At 47.7% G+C, this 22,186-nt stretch overlaps 1 protein-coding gene across 2 annotated transcripts in view; it reads left to right on the forward strand.

The window, feature by feature from the left end:
- The first annotated feature begins 14,431 nt into the window (after positions 1-14,431).
- The window catches only part of LOC111158118 (regulator of G protein signaling 9), a 65,019-nt gene continuing 57,264 nt past the window's right edge, over positions 14,432-22,186 (forward strand). The window contains exon 1 of one of the 2 annotated variants that reach the window (XM_022519978.1): positions 14,432-14,592. In XM_022519978.1, coding sequence (XP_022375686.1) covers positions 14,536-14,592 — 57 coding nt within the window. In that variant the 5' untranslated portion in view covers positions 14,432-14,535. The remainder of the gene's footprint in view (positions 14,593-22,186) is intronic. The other variant, XM_022519977.1, reaches the window with a different exon arrangement.

Consider the following 22,186-nt stretch of genomic DNA (forward strand, 5'->3'; position numbering starts at 1 on the left):
TCTTCTTTTTCCACCCTCCTCTTGCACAGGTGGAGCTTGGGGACCTTAAGTTCTTCAGTCCTATAATTATTAATTTGTCACAGATAGGTGCTGTTGAGCTCAAACCCCAAGAGCTAGCTCTTCAAATTCCTTTAAATTCCTCTTTTGGGTCACTCTTCAAGTATACCAAATTAAGACCAATGTAGATAAATGACAGCTGCTGTTGGGAGCATATATAAAATGTACACAAAGCCGGTCACTACTGGAATTTATAATTAGAAGTGGAGAAAATACCTAAGAGCTCTCTAGATAATTATAGCTCTAATATCTCAATAAGGGACAAATTTTGACTATGTACCCAATGGAATTGAAGGGTCCTATTTGATTAGAAAATTATCTGCAGTTAGTCTTAACACCAAGTACAGTGTCATAGAGGAATGGAGATTATTAAATACATGAATACAGGTTTTGGTTCTTGGATGGGTTAAATGGGTGTTGGAGGAAGTCATCAAGTGGACGTTGGTCACCAGTTGGCCCTTAGGCTGGACCTGGGCAATTGAAGGCTCCTCACCCCTCCCATCCTTGAAGTTTATATTCTGCCTGCTGTTCCCATGGTGAGAGTCATTTTCAAGGACGTAGCTTTGAGAGAGCAGTTTGTGTTGAGTTAATCTGGACAGCACACAGGACCGAACCCCATTAAGGCTCCTAATGCAAACTTCTAAGATTCTGGTGGGTGGATGAGATTTACTTGTCTTATATCCACCCGAGACAAGCCTTGCATATTAGACCCACTACCTACTAATATGGGGTTGGCCTTTTTCTTTGGTCTCTCCTTGTGCTCTGTGCATGGGGAACAGTTCCAGATTTCACCCAGGAAGCTCCTAAGCTTTTGAACCAACAAGAGGGCCAATAAGTACTTCAACTTCAGAAAGAGTTCAAATATATAGAATGAAATCAATCATCAATGGAAAGGACAAAGAGACTATCTACACAGACCCCAAATCCAAACTTGGTGAGCTGGGAGCAACTTCAGGGAGGCACAGCTGGATAGAGGCTGTAAACAGAAAAGCTTAAACCAAGTGAATTGCATTGTACTCTAGCTTGAGAAAGAATATGGGGAGAGGACTTCTGAAAGGGATGTTCAAAAATAAGTTTTTATCTTTCCTCTAGCACCACAGGAGAGAGTGCCTTTTAGTCATGAACATAAATATCCAGCCAAGCTGACAGGTTTATCTGTAGGGTGAAGACACCAGATGCTATTAAACTTGGATATCATTCTCCTTGTTGATTTGTCTTCAATACAACATATGGTACTGTAACAATAGAGTCTCCCATGTAGACCTCCCTTCAAGAAGGAACACATTGTTCGCAAATAAAATTATCCAGATGACTGAAGATTGTATTTTTCACTAGAAAGGAATTAACTCACACTCTCGGTTTATACATCAATCCCTATTGAGTTTGGTTAGTATTAGTGTGTCCTCTGGAGCCTTCTTACCTCTGTGCAAAGTAATAAAACTAGGTTTCTGGCACGACACAATGGAACAAGGACAGTCCAACCTATTCTCACCCTCATCTTTAGGTGCGTTTTGCTCCAAACCGCAAATTTAGTAACATACTAAGAAGTTACTTCAAAGCTCTCCCTGACAGAGGTTTGTGCCAAACGTGAAACTACCTCATTAAGAGCTTCTGTTGTTACTTCAGTAACTAAGCAATCCTGAGCAAAGTTCAAGACAATACTTGTATTGCATTTTACTCTATGTTAGGGCAAGTTTGCAGTGAATGTCATTGAATGTCATAGGTACAACTCACTTACATGGTTTTTAGCTACATTCTATTTAAAGTAGGTCCTTCTAGAACATTCTATTTAAAGTAGGTCCTTCTAGGAGTCGATGAATAAATTTCCTTGGTTTGTCATCAAGAAGGCTTAAGTGTAGAATTTCCGCTGGGAACAATTCATGTTTTTTTTCTCCCCAGATTATTATTTCCATTGTTTTTAATTATATTTTGATAGTATTTGCTCAATAATATTGAGATACTATCTACTGTCCATGACATGTAGGAGGAGAGGCAAGGAGAGTTTACTTCCTATTCCAAATGTTACATGGCTTGTAGTACTTTGTTAATTATGGACCATTTTCTCAAGCAACTGTCTTTACTGAAATCCAGATGATTTTCAAAAAAGTCCTTCTGAAATGGCTTTTGAGAAGTGAGAGTGCCTTCTGAGCTGGTCAGCGCCCAGGTGAATGGTTTCTCTGTCAGTATTTCCCAAAATCTGTTCCGGGAAAAACCACACTGGAGAGATATTAATAGGATGTTACTCAAAAGTTTCTGTGGTCAGATGCTTGAGAAACACCACGCTAAACAAAGTTAGACAAGTTCCATTACTGCAGGGCTTCTCAGAACAATTCTGTGTTCTCTCATTAACCGTGCCAAGAGAGCACAGTTCAGATCCAAAACTTCTTTGTCCATTATGTGGAACCCATGATGTGAAGTATTCCACGATCTAGTAAAACAAGTTTCACCAAAGAACCCAGGCCACCATACAATCACGCACAGCAGGAGAGACGGCAGACATCATCTTCACTAATTTTTTTTATAATTAATACTTTTTATCCTCACTTTAAAATAGAGGACAGGAGCGCCTGGGTGGCTCAGTGGGTTAAAGGCTCTGCCTTTAGCTCAGGTCACAGTCTCGGGGTCCCGGGATCAAGCCCCACATCAAGCTCTCTGCTCAGCGGGGAGTCTGCTTCCCCCTCTCTGCCTACTTGTGATCGCTGTCAAATAAATAAATAAAATTAAAAAAAAAAATAAAATCAAGGACAATCGAATTCCAATGTTCAGGCAGTCGACCTGTCGGAAGAAGAGAAAGAACCAGGCCTGCATCCCATAAACAACCTGCAATGGCGAGTGTTCCATTTCCCCTCGGTAAAGAGATCTTTATTTCAAGCCCGCACCCTCCTCTCTCGCAGGGAGGGTATCCCCACCTCCTTCCAAACTGCCCTCTGGGGGCTCCTCTGGCCCCGCCCCCCCCTTATTCCTGGGCCACAGTTCATCATGATTCGACCCGACTCCCGTTTCCCTTTTCTGGCCACAATGAAATACTAAGGCACTTATTTCTGTTTTAGTTACTGAACTGTTTTAAATGGACAAGGAGGCCGTTCTCTCTGGTACGCGGGAACGGGCCCTAAACGGCGTGCTTTTTTTTTTTTTTTTTTTTTTTTTTTTCCAGTTGGGGTGTCGCCATCACTTTCTACAAGCCAGACGGCCTCCAGAAGTCATCGAAAGGAAACAAGTCCACGGTTCTGGGTATCCGAGGGGCCGAACGCGAGGCATCACTTCGGGGACAAAAGGTCCGACGCCACGGCTTCAGGGTGGCCCCTCCGGGAAGCCCTTTTCCCAGCCCTCCCACCCTGCGGCGTCTTGGTCCCTCAGAGCTGGCGGCCTGCGGGGACCCCGGACCCGCCTTCTGGGACCCGCGCCCAATTCTCCCGCCTCCCACGGTCCCGAGCCTGAGGCAGGAACTTAGGACCAAACCCTCACTCCCCGCCTCCAACCCGTCCCACAGAATGGCTGGGGCGAAGCCGGAAGAGGCCCTCGGCGGAAGTCGGCCTTCCGAGAGTCGCGTTTCCTCTCTAGGACTTTGGAGGTATCCTGACCTCTATGGTCTGGACGCCGGCGGCTGTACGGCCGGAAAGAAAGGGGGCGCTGGCCCGCGGGGTAGAACAGCGATCTGTGTTTTTGGGACCCCCTACTGGCCTTTTTCGCGTGTGCATCTGGCAGCATTACTGGAAGACAGATGGGAATTGCCATCTTCATGATTTAGAAAAATGGAGATTTTTCACAATGGGGGACCCTGGAATGTCTCAACAGTTTTCTAGCTTAAAAAAAAAAAAAAGTACTTGCTATCTACCTATTAATCATCTATCTATCTAATCTATCTTTATCTTATATTTTTAGTTATATTTTTAGTTTTATTTATTCAGTTAGGTAGTTATATTTTTAAAGGTAAGCTCCCTGCCCAGGGTGGGGTTTGAACTCACAACCCAGAGATCAAGAGTGGCATGTTCTACTGACTGAGCCAGAGGTGCCCCTCTGTTGTTTTTTTTTTTTTTTTTTAATTAGCAGAGGTGCACATACCTTTTTTACTGGCATGAGGTCTAACTTTAAAACAGTAACAGGGGTGAAGGGACCCTAAAAAAAAAAAGGTTTTACATAGAAAGTACCTTTTGAACTTGAACCCCAGGCGGGGGCTGGACCTGCTGCTCCTTTCTTCTGGCAGACCCAGCCCTTTTGTTCGATAACACTGCAGAGATGAGTGGGCACACCTGTCCTTACCCTCACCTCCAGGGCCCTAACTGGCCCATTTCTTGATTCAGAGGTTCGTGTTAACCAACTTATATATAACCCTCTTATTTGGATTTTCTGCTCTAAAAGGAGAAAGGGAAGACTATGCAAATAAAATAGAGAATCTAGTAAAATTAGATTTGTCTGAGTTTCTTCATTTTTTCAGTGATTTTATTTATTTAACTGAGAGAGAATGCACGAGAGAGAGAGAGAGGGAGCGCGCGCATGAGCATGGGAGCAGGGGGAAAGGAAGAAACAGACTTCCCGCTGAGCCCGGAGCCCAAGGCAGGGCTTGATCCTAGGACATCTGATCAGGACCCCCGGGGAAGGCAGAAGCCTAACGGATTGAGCCACCCAGGTACCCCAGCATTGTCTAGGTTTAAACCCAATAGCATCTGACAAAGATAAGGGTGTGGTAAAAATAAGTTCATTCTGCGCAAACAGGATGAAAAGAGGCAATCCTGTTGAAAACTACTTATCAAGAGCCATTTAATGTGTTTTAGGTTCTGATCATTGAGATCCCATCTGTGGAAAATTCATCCCAAGCAGATAATCCAAGAGAAAGGAAGAGCTGTTGTCCTGAAGGGATTCTGCAGTGGACAGCTGTTGATTTTGGTTGCCGAAGAATCAGGCTTTTTTGTTATTGTTGTTGTTGTTGTTGTTTTCTGATTCTAACACCATGATTTTTCTGTGGGAAACCACCGGAACCTCAATCTACTTCCGGGGTGGGCACGTGACCCAGGTTTGGCCAATCAGGATATCCCAGCGTGGCCAGGTGGTAAGGCGCCAAGTCAGAACCCGACTGCCAGGTTCCCAGCTCTGGTTGTGCCGCTTAGTAGGATCATGGATTTCAGCTTGTTATTTATCTTCTGTGAGTCTCATTTTCTCATTTGTCGAATGGGGATATGAAGGCTAGTGGTCTGTTTCATAGGGTTGTGGTGGGGACTGATGAATGAAGCAGGTGTAGTGATGCTTGTTAGGTACCGCTGTTACCACTGTCTGCCCTCAAGCAAGCTCTTACCACTCTTCCTTTTTTTTTTTTTTTTTAACTTTTCCTTCTGCCTCCCGTGTATTGCAATATCATCCACTGCATGGTGCCAGAATTATATTTTATATCTTTCTTTCCCACTGGAAATATCCTGAAGGCAGGACTGTATCTTAGTGCTTAAGGAATACCCACCCCAGAAACGGTGCTCAATAAAGGCTTAGTTGGACAAAACTGAGTATTCTCCAACACAGAGCAGTGGAAGGGGGAACAGCTAATGAAAATGTAATAAATGCTAGATGATAACAAGGAAGTAGAGAAAAATCACATGATGTCAGAAAAATTTTCCTACAAAACATGGTCTGATTCCTGGGGATTACAGATTCCATTTATTCTTGGTCACGGACTTGTTCTCATAGAATGGACAGTTGAGTTTCAGCAACAGAGTGGTACCTAAGGCGGACTTGGTGAATTATTGTTTCCTTTCCCTGATTTAGAACGTGTCTCTTCCCTTGGAGATTGTTGGGAGAAATGGCTGTTGCCTTTGGAGGGATCATATCTGCCCTCAGGATATCAGATACGGCCCTGCAAACCTGATGCTCATATGCAAAATTCACTCAGATAATGCAAAGCGGACAGGGAGCCTAAGGGAGGAAGGCTTCGTTAGGGGGACAGAGGGGGTAGATCAGGCCAGCCAGGAAACCTTTCTCACAGGTGATTCCCTAAATCTCTGACTGTGACACTGGGTGAGTCATAACAACATCCATTTCTCTGCCATATGGCCTTGGAGTCATGCCCATCTGAGACTCAAAAATTCTTAGAGTTGGAAGAGATGGACTGGGTTATATAGTTTACCACTGAGTGTGGTGTAGACCTCACCTTCAAGCATCTTAGACCAGACACTCCAATGACAGTTTCCTGGGCCAAGAGATAACCTATTTAGTTTATAGGACGGTTCTAGTTGCTAGGAAGTTTTCCCACTGAGTCCTAATGTTGTCGAAAACTGACCTCTGTATTCTGGAGCTGAAATATAACATGAAGACAGAGTTTTGGGGATAAAGGGGAACGACAGTTTTATTGCTTTGCCAGGCAAAAGAGAATGCAGCAGGCTAATGCCTTCCAAACTGCAGACCCAGCAGGGTTAAAAGACTGAGCGGGGTATTATTGGAATATACAGGATCTGGGCAGTTTGGATTGGAATCTGGTCCATGCTGCCAGCCGGGTTGGTTACATCTTCAAGGTGGTCTCATCACCAGCAGGGGCATCGTTCACGAGAGTCTCGTTACTAAGTACACATTGAGGTCAGTGGGATGTCAGTATCGACACCGGTTTCAGAATAAAGGATTCTACCAAAAAACAAGTGAAGGGGAGCAGGAGGCTTTAAGGATGAGGAAGAGAAGACATTGTTCAGTTTAAAGTCAAGCCTTACTGAAACATCACTGTGTCCATCTTAACTTCCATCCATCTCTATGTTCCTATAGTGGCTGCACTAATTGCTTTTTATGTAACTATGTCCCAATTCAGGTTTTGCTAATCCTTTGCAATCCTTTGGTGCTGCACCATGAACTAACAGAGAAGTCCCATCCAGTATCTCTGTGGTCACTGATGTCACATTAGTAGGAGTATTTATTCCACAGCAATGGGCAATGCCGCAAATCAGATGGGCCTGCCAAAAAACCAAACCCAAACCCAAACCCAGAAACCGCTACTTTCAAGCCACCGGCTGCCCTTATCCCTGGTGAAACTCAATGATGTGGAGGGGATGTAAGATATGCAGCAAGTAGCTGCAAACCCAAAGTTGTGAGTGGAAAACGCGAGGCACAGACTCCATGTAGAAGGAGCAGAGTGGGGTGGGGTGGGGGGAGAAGCATCCTCTTGGGCGGTGGGGGGGACAACTTGATCTGGATTCTGACGGAGGGCAGCAGAGAGCATCTCATTTGTCAAATACAGGCACCAGGGGATTATCAGCAGAACACCCAGCAAGAGAAAAGACATAATGGTGAAAAGACATAATGGTGAAAAAAAAAATTCCTCCGCGGGCTGGAGGAAAAGAACATTTCAGATCTGGTTAGAAAAGGCTGCTTGTGTTGATGAGCAGGGAAACCATGCCCGAAAAATCACATTGATTTTTGAACGAATGAACGAATGAACTTTATTAGGGAGGAGAATGGGAGGTACTACCTCTTTTGGAAAGGGAGGGACATGCTAATAATAGTAATAGTTTGGGAAAATTAATTCTCTGGGTTTGCACTTTTAAGAATTGAGGTGTAATTCACAGACCATAAGTGTGCCCCTTCTAGAGTGTATAGTTCAACATGTTTAGTATATTCACAAGGTCATTCCAGCATTACCCACTGTCTCATTTCAGATCATTTTCATCACCCAAGAAGAAGCTCCATACTCACTAGAAGCCACTCTCTGGGATTCCTTCTTGTCCTAAGGGTTTGTACTCTTTAATTTTTTATAAAGATTTTATTTATTCATTTGAGACAGAGAGAGAGAGAGAGAACATGAGCAGAGGGAGAGGGAGAAGCAGGCTCCCCACTGAGCCAGGAGCTGATGCGGGACTCCATCCTAGGACCCTGGGATCATGACCTGAGCTGAAGGCAGATGCTTAACCATCTGAGCAACCCAGGTGCTCCAGGATGGTTTGCACTTTTTACAAAACACCAAATCTGGTGTCTGTAAGGTGGCCTGAGGTTTGAACCCAGAGGAACTGACTACCAATGATAAACAGAGAAAGGAAAAGCAGAACTGGCTTTTCCAAGGTTCAGGTGATGTATCTGGACATCCCTCTTTCTCCAACGAGAGAAAAGGAGAAAAAAGAAAGAAGAGAGAGAAAACATTATTAGATCCGGACATGGGAGCAAAGAGGGAGGAGCAGGGGTGAAGTAGGTCTTCAAATGCAACCTCTGAAGAAAATGACTTATAGGAGCGCCTGGGTGGCTCAGTGGGTTAAGCTTCTGCCTTAGGCTTGGGTCATGCTCTCAGGGTCCTGGGATCGAGCCCTGTGTTGGGCTCTTTGCTCATTGGGGAGCCTGCTTCCCTCTCTCTCTCTCTGCCTGCCTCTTTGCCTACTTGTGATCTCTGTCTGTCAAATAATAAAATAAAATAAAATCTTTTATAAAAAGGACTTATAGATGTTAGAAGATAGTCTAGCAGGGGCTAATGTTTTTATTTTATTTGCATTTCCTTTATGGGCTGTCTTGCTATAGCCTTTCAGACGTTGCCTTTCCTGGGGAAACCAAGAGAAAAGCAGAAGGGGCAGAGACTTTGAAAAATCTCCTGTTTTGGAAAGCCTTAAGAAAGACATCTGCTCTCTGCTGCCCTCTGGTCCTTTCACGAAAGGCAGTGATGGCTGCTGGCAGCAGGGAGAGGGGCTGGGGACCCAGGCAGTGGTGCCTGAGCCACCCACATAGGCAGGGGGAGAGTCCGAGTGTCAGCAGAGGACCCCAGGCTGCGTGCACTTGGTTTCAGCATCCTTGAAGGATGGGCACGGCAGGTCTGACATCAGAAGGGGACTTCAGTGAGACTCAGACTCCTGGGGTGAACCGAGTGATACATTTTCCTGGGGTCTCTTCTCCTAAAGTGTGTCTTTCTCATCTCTCATCCCCACTCCTCTTGCTCACTTGTGGCAGGAATGGTTGGGATATGTAGACGGTAGCACTTAGCACTTTTTAAAATTTATTATTGTTTAATTTAAGTTCAATTTTGTGAACATCTAGTGTATTATTCATTTCAGGGGTAGAATTTAGTGATTCATCAGTTGCATAGAACACTCTGTGCTCATTCCATCACATGCTCTCCTTAATGTCCATCACCCGGTTACCCCATCCTCCCTCCCCCCTCCCCTCCAGCAACCCTCAGTTTATTTCCTAGAGTCAAAAGTCTCTTATGGGGGCGCCTGGGTGGCTCAGTGGGTTAAGCCTCTGACCTTCAGCTCAGGTCATGATCTCAGTGTCCTGGGATCGAGCCCCATATCGGGCTCTCCACTCAGCGGGGAGCCTGCTCCCCTCCCTCCGCCTGCCTCTCTGCCTACTTGTGATCTCTCTCTCTCTCTGTGTCAAATAAATAAAATCTTTTTTTAAAAAAAGTCTCTTATGGTGTGCCTCCCTCTCTGTTTTTACCTTATTTTATTTTTCCTTTCCTTCCCCTAAGGTCATCTATTTTGTTTCTTAAATTCCACATATGAATGAAATCATCTGGGGACTCAGCACTTTGGAATGTCTGTTCCATGGAATCCCATTTTTTGGGGTGGCTGGTTGAAGTTCAGAGGGGCATCGCAGGGAGCACTAGTTCCCATTCTGCCAGCCTTGGGGCTGATGGAGTGTTTCATTCTACTTTGAAAACTAAAATCATATGATTTTAAAATAGGAGAGGACTTATGGATTCATCAAATCTGATACTTCCTTATTACTAATAAGAAACTAGTAAATTGGAGAGATTAGGTGAGTTGATTAGAGGTAAGGCGGCTTGATCCAATTAATTCATAGTGACAGAAAAAGACAGGTGGTTGCCTAAGGACAGCAGGGGGAGGGATCACCAAGGACACTTCTGGGGGTTATGAATATGTTCCCTCCCTTGATCATGGATGTGGTATATCAAAACTTATAAAATTGTACACTTCAAATACGGTGCTTTTTGGTGTATGTCAATTACACTTCAATAAAGCGATCTAAAAAAAGTCACACATCCTGTGAGAAATACAGCAGGGCCCAGAACATACATCTTGTGCCTTGAGGCCTTCATACCTCCCCTTAACCCCAACGCTATCTTGAAAACCAAAGCCCACATCAAGTTGTGAAAAATGCCTTTTCTCTTAATGTCATTTTTAAAAACCTCACAGTTCCAAATTTTCTATAGATATAAATATAAAATAATAACACCCTTCACCAGAAGGTAGCAGATGTCATTTGTTAGAGAAAGTTCCAGTGGGAGCTGGTCCATAGATAGACAGCAGGGTACCCCACAGAGTTGGGAGGAGAGTGGGGACAGAGCAAGGCATGGTTTTGTTCCATTTACCTGTTCATGCCTGGTACTTCCTTGTGAAAGGTATGCTCTCTGAATACAGCCAGACAATGTAATTTAGGATTTAAAAAAATGATAGAGGAGGGAGTTTTCATAAGACTGTGCTTTGTGGGGCGCCTGGGTGGCTCAGTGTGTTAAAGCCTCTGCCTTCAGCTCAGGTCATGATCCCAGGGTCCTGGGATCGAGCCCCGAATCGGGCTCTTTGCTGAGCAGTGAGCCTGCTTCCCTTTCTCTCTCTCTCTGCCTGCCTCTCTGCCTACTTGTGATCTCTGTCAAAAAAACAAAAAACAAAAAACCCCCCCCAAAACCCCCCAAACCCTGTGTTTTGTGATGTACTGTACTTTTGACGACCCCCTAATGGGCCAAGATAATTTCTGAGCAATCCTTGCATGAGGAGGAGGCAGGGAACCTTCCAGAAAGGTTCTAAGTCTTCTTTTTCTTTCATACCCCCAGATGGAACAGCCAGGGTCACCAGGTATGGCCAGCTTCCTGAGGTCTAAAATAGCTTCTTCGTAGAGAAGGTGAAAGTTTGGAGAGAAAGGGAGTGTGGGTCTCACCCACACGTCACTTTATTTCTCAACCAGAACTGACCCGTGGGCGCACAGAGAGATTCTGTCTGGCCGGCCTGGTATGCTCACTATGGGAGAAGGAGACCCTCCTCTGGTTTCCCTCCAAAAATACATTTTCATGAGCTATTGCCTCTCTAGCAGGTGCTAGGAAGAAACATTCATGCATGGAAGGTGTGTGTTTTGTTTTTTTCCCTCTAAATGATTTGGTAGATCGCATATGTAATATACACTCGTAACAAATTCAAACAAGACAAAATTATATGAAATGCAAACAAGGGGTAGAAAAGGGCAGTGGCCCGGGAAGTCAAATGAGTTCGACGTGATTTCTGTCTGAGTCAGGGAGACATCTGTGCAGGTAGGGGAGGTGCTGTTACTGTTCAAAGTGCTTGAGGACACAAGATAAACTCTGAGAATGATCCTCTGAGCTTCTGAGTTATCAAAGACATTTAACACGTCATGCTGCTTCTTCGTGGTGTACCTGCCCTGTGTCCCTCCTACCTCTTGAATCCTTTGCCCTCCCCTGTGTGCTCTAGGAGCCTGACCCTAACAGGTGCCTCACCCAGATTCCACTGCCCCCTGGCTCCTGGTCACAACTAAGCAATGGGAGGTCCCAGGAGGAGAGCAGGTCAGCGTGTTTATTCCCCTGGCATCCTATCTAGCCATGGCTGTGTCCCTCCAAGAAGACAGCCCTGCAAGACAGCCCCTCCACCAAGGCTCTGCCCACCGCCCCCCCCCAAGCCCTTTATATCTGGATAATAGCAGTGGCTTCCATTATTAGTTGATCTCTGGGTGCCTTGACCTCTTTTAGGGTTTCCCTTAACCCCGTGTCCCCTCAAAGGAGACCCTTCGTGAAGTCTCTGCCTGGAAGTGGTCTGATACATCCAACATGCGGGAATGAGCTGTTGAAGATTCTGTCTCCCTTTCCAGTCTGGGACCTGCGAGCTTGGCTTTCTAAAGCCTGACTTCCTCAGCACTGAGCGCAGTGAGCTGAACTGAACTGTTGAGCTGGTCAGGGACATTTTACCGGGAGGTGACCTTACACCTGGGTTTTAAAGGACACTGCCATATGGTTGAACACGTCATTGTGCCTGGATGAAGTTTATCCTACAGGGGACAAGGTTCAGGGCCATGTCAATGACATTGAATACTAGCCAGGGCAACATGACCCGTTTAGGGTCTGAATGACACCAAGAAGGAAGCCTTTGATGACAATAGAGATGATGATGATGGAATGCTCACCCACCCGAGTCATGGGAGGATTTCGGCTTTGTACCATGTCCCTTATCATGTTGGAAGATAATCCTTGCTTTTGGGAGTCAATCCTTTTGTGGAGGTATGGTTTATAGACTGTGTCATGCTCCAGTTCTAAGAGTACAGTTGGATGAGTTTCGACAACCTTATTTACCTGTGTTACCACCATACCTATTAAGATATAGAAAATTTCTGTCACTCCAGAAAGTTCCTTTACACCCCTCTCCATTTAATCCTTGATCCAAAGCCAACCATTGTCTGGTTCCTGCCCATGTCCCTCTAATCAATCTCCCAAGACCTTGTGTCCAATGCATTCCTTGCCACCCCCCTCAAACGATGCTAATCCTTGCCTCTGCGCCTTTCTTTTGCTGTTGTCTGATGTACCTGTGGTGATCCCTTTTTCCTTTAGGACTCCTCTTCCAGGACGTCTCCCTGATTTTCTCTTCCACTCATGGATAAGGTACTCTTCTACAAAGTTCTGTGTTCTATTGACAGGATCTCCATGATACATACATTCAGTTTATAACATAGTTTTGTTCAAGTATTCTTCTCCCCCATGAACCTGTGAGCGTCTCAAGACAGGGACTGGGTCATATTCTGCTCTAGCACAATGTGTGGCATGCAATAGTCTGTTGTTTAAATGAGTAGGTGAATTAAATCAGTTCTATTTTTCAAGACACTGTCACTAAAGTCTTGACACTACATTATGCGTTAAGCCCCTTCGGTTGTAAGAAACAAAGACTCAAGATCCTTGGGAGGATTTGTGGACATGGCACATGCCCTTGGAAAGGCAGGGAGCCAGGTGAGCTCTGGGGACTTCTCGGTCGGCCTCACAGCCCCTCCTCTGCACTCAGCCTATTTAGTTTCTTTGCTTCTTTTTCCAATGGGCTTCCTCGGCTCAACTTTCATTTCTGTTTTCCTTGTAACGTCACCTTGCACTTGGCCTCAGCTTTCTCTGGCCGTGTCTTTACCTCTGTCTGGCTCAAGCTGAAGGTAATAATCTACCAAGCTCATTTAAGCTTTTCAGATCCATATCTTGGCCACAGCCTGAACAGGGAGTGGCTGGCGGTTCTCATCCTCAGCATCCCTGGTCCAGTGAGCTAAGGGAGGGTGAGTCCCACCAAAGTAAGGTTGCTCGGTGAGCAGGGTCTGATAGAAGTGAAGGAGAAGACACTGGCACACACTATGGGGTTTTGGCTATCTGATTACTGAGCAAGAGCTCATGTGTTTTTCCTGTCTTTGCTCCTGAAAAATTTAAGTTTTCTCTTCCTTGATTGTGGGAAAGCCACTTTTCTCCTTTCCATTTTGGGTTTATAGAATCGAGGAACGTTGAAGGTGGAAGGAAACTCATAGTTCATCTGCTCCAGCATATCCCAGTGTGTGTTCTGTGTAAGTCCAGGCCCCAAAGACACTCCATTAAAAAAAAAAAAGTCATATTTGGATACGGATATTGTTTTGTAGTTCACACTAGGAACATAGTTCCCAGTGGCCTGGTTTGCTTAGTAGGATCTCTGGTCTTCTGCATGAATGGACACCTGTTGGGTCCTGGATTTTCTAAAGCAAAAGGAGTTGTGGACCCCTCTCGGAGGGGACCAGCCATGAAGCCCTCGAAATTGTTTGCAACCTTGAGTCAGTGTTGTGTTCCTTCCTTTCCTTCCTTCCTTTTCCTTCCCCCTTCCCCTCTTTCTTTAACCAACACGTCACCAAGCCACTTAAAATTTGCTTCCATAAATACTGCTAAACATTTGTTGAGGACCAAGCACTGTGTTACACATTTCCCCATTACATGATATAGCAGCCCGTCCGTTGGATAGGACCATCCCATGTTTCATTTTTACCTTTCAGGTAAGGACACTGAGGCTTAGAATTTAAGAAACTTGCCCAAGGTTGTCCAGCTAGCTAGTGGCAGAGCTGGGATGGGAAAGACCATTTTTCCCACCACGCTCATTAGTGAGGCCTCTTTGTCTCATTTCTGTAATAACTCACTTCTGGCCCAGGTGAAAAGGCTGCTCTTTGCGACAGATCCTCCCACTCTCGGGGCCAGACCCACGCGGATCTCACTTGAGGCTCCGCGGGGTCCCGCTGGGACCAGACACCGCCCCCTGGCGGGAGGTGGCTGCCAGCGCAGGGCATGCTAATGAGCCCGCGGCGCGGCGCGCTGATTGGCTGGCGCGGATTCCAGCGGCTTTCCCGGGGCGGGGGCCAAGGCAGAGTAAAGGGGCGCCGCCGGCAGCAGCCGCCCCCGCCCCGCGCTTCGGGCCGCCCTCCTCCCGCGGGACGCCAGGGCGTGTGCGGGGCACGCGGGCGCCTTGGCCGGGGGGCTTCCTCTCCAGCGCTCCGCTCGGCTTCTGGTGGTGCCTTCATCCAGGGTCCAGGATGACGATCCGACACCAAGGCCAACAGTACAGGCCCAGGATGGCATTTCTGCAGAAGGTGAGCGCGGTCCGGTGCCCTGGGCCCCGGGAGGTGCGCGGGGTCCCAACTCTGGGAAGTGTCCGCGGAGATGCTGGCGAGGCGCGGGGCGTGTGGCCGGAGTGGAGGGCATCCCTGTGGTCCGTCGGTGCTGCTTGGTGTTATTAAATGACTTATTTGCCGTGTGTGAGAGAGAGAGAGTGTGTGTGTTAAATACTGTAAGGATTAGGTTTCCACGTAACCTGTTTGTAGCGGGGAATCTGAAGCCAGGGGCGATGGTCCACTGGAAGCTGGAAAACAACCTGTTACTCCGGAGAGGAGGGTGCAGAACTGAACACGGCAGTTCAGCCAAGGCTGTGTCAGATTACAGACAGAATCCTGATATTATCATAAGGTTCCCAGATGTTGCATTGACATTTTTGCTATTTTTCTAATCCCCAGTTGCAGTGTTTTTAAGTCGGAGTGTGTGTGGTGTGTACACATAGACCACAGAAATAGTGCGATTTGTAGGATAAAGGGACACCCCGCTCCCAGAGCCCCTAGATTCCTCATTCAAGTGTGTGTATTTGTGTATCTCGGGTCTGTCCGTGTTGGCAGCAGAAGTCAGAGCCTTTCCCTTTCATCGCAAAGGCTTTCTCAGACCAAGTGGCCAGGCACAGGGTATCCAGCCCGTGGACACTTGGGATGTGGCGTGTACCTTGTGGGGTGATGTGTTGGGTTCCGACTGGCTCATTTTTTTGTTCTGGGCTTTTGAGGTAACCAGCGTCAGAGGAGATGGACAAAGGATTAGGCCCCAGGTCACTTGCCCAGCCTTCACCCCTTCTGCAGCCATTTCTCACAATGCGGTGTCCCCCTTTTCGGCTTATCTTGTTGAGTAGAATTAGCTGAATGCTTTGTGACAATTAAGAGCCCTGCCTTGAGCCCTTGGAGCTCAGCAGACTGGTGTAGTTGGGGACCAAGTGTCCTGATTTGACCAGGACTTTCAGTGCTAACTCCTGGACAGCCTCAGGCACGATGGAGATAGTTGGTCCCACGTGGACCACCTACTTCGAGAAGCTCGTGAACATTCCAGGTGGCTGAGGTGTGAGGGTCATCCAGGAAAAGAATCCTTAGAGCCCGTATTGCAAACTTCTTCCTAAAAGCAGAAGAAACCCCTTAAGGCTGATATCCGAAAGCCATAAATCATCTTCCAGGATCCCCCGGGACTGCCTTTGCCTCCCAGACAGGGCAGCTCTGGCTTGGAGGCTCAGAGAGCAACGGTCTAGAGACATTCTGTTTTCTGAATCTCGACACTCTTTTCCATCACAACTGTTATCTGGTAGATTTTCCTCTCTTGGCCGGGTCTTCTGACTGGTGTCTTGGTTTCCAGCCTCCCTCCGCACCCCCCAGCCTGCCTACCTCCACAGTATGCTTCATAAACACATTGGTTTTTCTTTCTTAAGCTAACGCTGATCTCCTCAGCCTAAAACCCTCCTCTGGCTTCCCATGTTCACAGGGTCAAGTACAACCCGCTCAGCCTAGGCATTCGGAATCCTGCTTTGACCTGTCTCTCCTTCCCTCCCACCGACCTGCTTTCCAGGGAAACAAAATAAAGCAGCCACAGTCCTCAATGGGGCTTTCGCCTCAATGTCCTCCCTACCTTTCTAGGAACTCTGCGCCCTTTCATACCTCAGGCTCCTCTCCTGGGAAAGCTCGTTCTCTCCTTCTCACCTGCCAACTTCCCACTCCTCCGCTGTGAAGGCTGGTTCTCCCCAGCCCCTGGAGCCGAGCCACTTCCTTCGCTGCCCACAGACTCTGCCCACGCCCCCAGGACTGCTCTTTCCCTTTGCCTTGTGGGGAGGGACCTGCCTGTCTGTGTACTCTCAGGTCCCCAGTCAGGTCCCAGAGCTCCCCAGAGCCAGTCTCAAGAGCCCTGCCAGGGGGGTCCTGCACGCTGAGCCCGCTGAACTAGATGCCTGGGCTTCTGGAGAAGGATCCAGACCAAAGGAACGTGAACATGGGTGCAGTGCCATTCACCACTCACTCAAGGAATATTTGACGAAATATTCAATGAATGTTTATAAAGTGGGGGCGGGCATGCATTACTATCCCAGGCGGTCCACAAAGACGGACATGATCATCACCATTTACAGAGAAGGAAACTGAAGGTGAGAAAGAGAACTTGCCCCAATCATATAGCCACTAAGGTGTGGAACCAGGAAAAACAGGACTGACCGTCATATGTCGCCAAAGGCAATGCTCTGCTATGAGCTTGGGTGGAAAGGACGCTGTGGGAAGGCCTGACTTGGATGCTTGGGGGCCGTGCAGCTGAGAGCGAAGGATAAGTGGGTGTTATCGGCAGAGAGAGAGAAGGATGTTCCAGGCAGAGGGAATGGCATGTGCTCAGTGTGTGTGTGACACGCGGTGGGCCGCTCCCTGTGGCCGCTGTACGTGTGGCCTCCTGTTCCAGGGCTGGCCTGTCCCCTCTGTGATTACCAGATCACCATCCCCGCCAGTACCAGTCACTGCTGTCCTTGAAAAGTACCGTGGCATTGACTCTCATGGTGCCGCATGGAGAAGCCTTCTGTTGGATGCTGTGCTTTCTGGTGTGGCTTCTGGTGTCTGCTTTTGCTTGGGAAGGGAATGCAGAAACAGGACTGTTAGGTGTGGGCAGAACAGGATATCTTTTGCTTGTGTCCTTCTTTCATTCACCATGATACATAACTGTGCCCTTATCTATCTGGGGTGAGGGAATCAGGACAGGTGTCACAAGGGGGCCTTGCAACTCAGTTGAGGTACAAGAAATTCGTTTTCTTTGCCACGAGGATGGGAAGGTGAGCGACTGTTGGGGCAGATACACAACAGACATGTCGAACCCCACGCTGGTGTGGGAGAGCTATCCGGGGCTGGGAGAGCGGCCGTGGTTACTGGGTGCTAAGTCTGCTAGTTCAGAAGGACCCAGACCTGGGGGCTTTGGATGTCGTGCTGAGGAGTTGGAGCCTTTCTGTGTTCAGTGAGAAGCCTTTGGATGTTTTAAAATGAGTCTGTTTCTGTGCTAGAGGGATGATTCTGGTTCAAGGGTCTGAGTGCTTCTCTGCGCTGGCTGCCCTTACAACAGATTGACACCAAGTCCCCATCCTTTGAGTTTCTGATTTACTTACGAGGTAATTAACTTATTAAGTGCCGTGGAGCCCAAGCATTGGTGATTAAAAAAAAAAAAAAAAAAAAAGCTTCCAGGGGATTTGACTGTACAGCCGAGCTGAAGGATCCTGGCGACGTTTGCCAACACCTGGAGACATTTGGGGTTGTCACACCTGGAGACGAGGGTGCAGCTGGTATCCAGTGGGGAAGGCAGGGGTCCTGCTAGCTGTCCCTCAATGCACAGAGCAGCTGGTCCCCCAATGAAGAATGGTCTGGACCCAGATGTCAGTAGTGCTGCTGTGGGGGACCCTGGGCTGGAGGATGGTACACGGGGGCTGGAGTCGTGGCAGTAGAAAGGCACGTGGCAGGAAGGCAGAGCTGATGTTCCAGAGGGGAAGGAGGAAGGTCCCATGAGGCAGGATTTAGTGGGCAGGTAACACACATCAGAAGCAAAAGCAGAATCAGCGGAAGTTGGCTGCTGTTGTCTGGGGCCATCTAGAATGCTTCCTGGGCCTCTGACCAAGGTGGGAAGGGCAGGACTTGGGGAAAGACCCCTGAGTACCAGTGAGGGTATGTTGCTCACGAGGGTGTGTGAGATGGCAGGGTGAGGTGGCGGGGGCGTCACCTGGCCTCTGGTGGCCGGGTGGGTTAACAGGGACACCTCCCTGTCTGTTAGCAAAACAGCATGGTGGTTCTGGATCATTCTGCCCCTCTTTGTACAGAGAAGGGCTGATTAGTCTCATCCCCCTGGGAGCCTTCTCCGGCTTGAAGGAAAATTCCAGCCCCAGAGATCTTGCACGGTGACTGACAGCTCCTTAATGTGAGGAGCAGTGTGGGCGTGGATGGTGGGATGTTGGGGCGTCAAAGCCATCGTGTCTGCTCCTCTGGGATGTCGGGGTTCCCTGACATGCCTGCAGTCATACCACAGCACGTTGGCTTCTGAGAGCAGAAATGTGGGGCCCGCACCCCCCATCCTCGCCACTGTCCCCCAATACGGGGTCCCAGGCAGCCCGGTGCGGCCTGGCTGTGCGGCATGTGTTTGTGCCTGGAACGAGATTTGGCTGAATCTGGTTGGGAGTGGGCCTTGACATTTGATGGTGGGGAAGGCCGGCCTCGGCCTCAGCTCCTGGGGACGCCCACGGGACACCAGGGGGAGGTGTGAGAGTTGGCAGCCTTTTGGAGCGGAAAGGCCAGGGCTTCTCACTGGCTCTCTGGAGAACTTGGAAATGGTTGGGATTCTCTCCTCTCTGTGATGGGCGAGGGGTTTTTCTCTTGGGGTGGATGATAGGACGTAGTCTACTCTTTTTTTGTGGGCGGGGGGAGCGCCATGACAAAGTACCACGGGCTACGTGGCTTAAACAACAGAAAGTGGTTTCCTCACAGCTCTGGAGCCTAGAAATCCGAGACCAGGGGTCGGTAGGGCTGGTTTCCTCAGAGGCCTCTCTTCTTGGCTCCCGACGGCTGCCTTCTCCCTGTGTCCTCACATGGCCTTGCCTGTGTCCTAATCTCCTCTTCTCATGAGGACACAGTCATATTGGATCGGGGCCCACCTCATGACCTCATTTTACTTAAATGGCCACTTTGAGACCCTCTCCCCAAATACACTCACATTCTGAGGTACTGGGGGTTAAGTCTTCAGCATACAAATTTGGGGGTGGGGGACACAGTTCAGCCCATAACAGAGTCTCTCAGTGTCTCCTGGTGTGACTGGGGAGGCCCCTCAGAGGAGTTTATGTGAGGAAAGTTCTAAGGAAAATTGATCAGAACCGCACCGGGCTAAATGCCCTCGAAATGTTCCCGAGGTTCATGTGATGCTCCCTCCTCCCACCGGCCCTTCTTTTCTGTGAACGGTGACACACCTGCTGGAGAGAGATGTGACTCCCCTCATTGTGTTTTTAAAATAACTCTCATTATTCCTCCCCTGAAGATTATTTTCAAACTCTTTATAACTAGATTTTTCCCCCCCTTAACATGAAGAGAAGGGATCCAATCCGCTGACTTTCTCTTGGAGGAACTCCAATTTCTCACTCTTAAGGCAATTTCTTTTTCTTCTCCAATATCTGGGCTCCCTGTTTCTAGGAAACATGGCTGTTTCATCCAAAAATTTCTTGAACAAATAGGGGATTTCATCTGGCAGCGAATGGGGGGAACAGAGAGACCTAAGCCCGCACCTTAGAAAATCAGGCACTTCTTGGAGTAGCCTGTACATTTGCAGAAGGAGTGACCCTCACCACCTGTGGCCCCTCGGTCCTCCGTGTCCAGGAGAAGTGCTGGGCTTGCCCCTTTGCTCCCTCCCTCACTGCTGCAGGCTCTAGGCTGACACAGTGGCCAAGATGCTACCAGGCCCTGACCTTGCAGAAGGCCAAGAATGGCAGCTCTGAATGGAGCCGAAAGGGATAGTTTTTGTTCCGAACAATCTGCGAGCCAAGAATGCGTCTGGGCAGGTGCAACAGGACCTCATCCTTGCTCCCCTGCGTGACCCCTTTCCTCCAATGCAGCTGGGTCAGTCTTTGTCTAATCATTCTTTTAAAAATTGTATTTTATTGAGTTAAGAACACTTACTGTGAGTATCTACCCTCTTAAATTTTGGAGTGCACAAACCGTAAGGCAGAGCAGGTCTCTCCAGCAGCTTTACCTCGCTTAGCTGAAACCTGATGCTTGTTGGTTGGCCACGCCCCATTTCCCTTCCCCCAACCCCTGGCACCACCTTCCCACTCCTGGATTCTGTGAATTTAGAGACCCCACATAAGTGGGATAGTGCAGTCCGTCTGTGACTGGCTTGTTGCCCTTGGCAAAATGTTCTCTGTAGCAGAATGTTCTCCGGGTTCGTCCTTATTGTTGCAACCGTATTGTTGCAGAGTTTCCTTCTTTTTAAAGATGGACTAATGTTCCATTGTCTGTCTCTGCCCCATTTTCCTTCTTCATTTGTTGACGGACATTTTGGGTCTTCGCCTGTTTTGGCTGCCGTGAATGTGGTGGAGCTAATATATCTTCGAGATCCCAATTTCAAGTCTTTTCAATATACACCCAGGAGTGTGATTGCTGGTCATTCTGTTTTTAATTTTTGGAGGAACCTTCATACCATTTTCCGTAGCAGCTGCACCGTCTGGCTTTCCCACCAACAATGCACAAGGGTTCCAAGTTCAATCTCTTCACTTTTCTGCATAGAGAAGCCCGGGCCGTCTCAGACCATCGCTCCCTTGGAGCACAACTCCATCCTCACCATGTGGGAAGATCCCATCCACCCTCTAGGCACATCTTTTGGAGATCTTCTCAGCCATCCTTGTCATCTCTTGAGTCATTTGGGGTTAGCACTCTCCCCTTTATTTGGTGCCTAATTCAGCCCACCCTTGCGGTCTACTGAGTAGTCTGTGCGTAGCACTGTACTAAGTGCTCTACACACTTAATCTCGGATAATCTCCGTGACATCCCTCTGATGACAGAGGTACTATTGTCTTCTCTGTTTTACAGAGAAATGAGTCTTAGTGACATTTAGAATTTACCTAGCTTCTGCATTGAGCAGGGATTTGAACTGGGCTTTTTCTGCATCCAGATCTCTAGCATTTATCTTAGTTAACTTTTTATTTTCATACAAACATCTTCCCAGTCCTCTGTGGACTTGGAGTATGTCTTCTGCCTTGTTGTACCACACCCCCCCCATACAAAATGCAATGCCCTTAAGGATGCTCAGTAAGTACATGTTTAATATTTGAACAGTGAGGAGAGCAGGATTTTTATTCACACAGGCCTCTAAACACAGCCCCCATGCAAAGTTCCAAAGATGCATTAATTATACAAAAGCTGCTAATATGAATGATTCTAACCATAACCACTAACATGAATCTCTCCTGATAAAGTATGTATCTTTTTTTTATTATAAAAGATTTTACTGGAGAGAGAGAGTAGGGTGGGGGGAGAGAGGCAGATGGAGAGGAAGAAGCAGACTCCATGCTGAGCGGGGAGCCCGACACTGGGCTCGATTCCTGGACTCCAGGAGCATGACCTGAGCTGAAGGCAGATGCTTAACCGACTGAGCCACCCAGGTACCCGGATGAAGTCTGTATCTTTATGAGTCTATAACATATCTGTCCCTGTAAAGCATTTTTACACAAATGCTTAATGAGATTCTAAGAAATTACAAAAGTATGTCAATTACCTGGGCACAGACTATCACCGTCCCCATTTTACAGTAGAGAAAGGACGTTTGGAGAGGTTCAGTGAAATCCCACCATGGGCAGAGAAAGGAAGCCCCATGGAGCTGTGAGATTTCTTTTCTCTGTGGGTTTCTTTTCTTTGTACCACAGCCATGGAGCAACGTCCAAAAGGACTGGTAATTGTAAAGTGTTGCATGGAGCAAGGGGGTGTTATTTTATTTAAAAGCCAGAGAATAATGGTGAGATAACCAAGTTAGTTAAATTGAGGAGAAGCGGGTGAATCACTGACCTGTTTTAGTTTGGGTAGTGGCTGGAACGTGGACGGGTTGGGTTGGAGGTAC

The sequence above is a fragment of the Enhydra lutris genome, unplaced genomic scaffold, assembly GCF_002288905.1.
Source record: "Enhydra lutris kenyoni isolate GAN:26980312 unplaced genomic scaffold, ASM228890v2 scaffoldscaffold57, whole genome shotgun sequence".
Taxonomy (NCBI): Eukaryota; Metazoa; Chordata; class Mammalia; order Carnivora; family Mustelidae; genus Enhydra; species Enhydra lutris.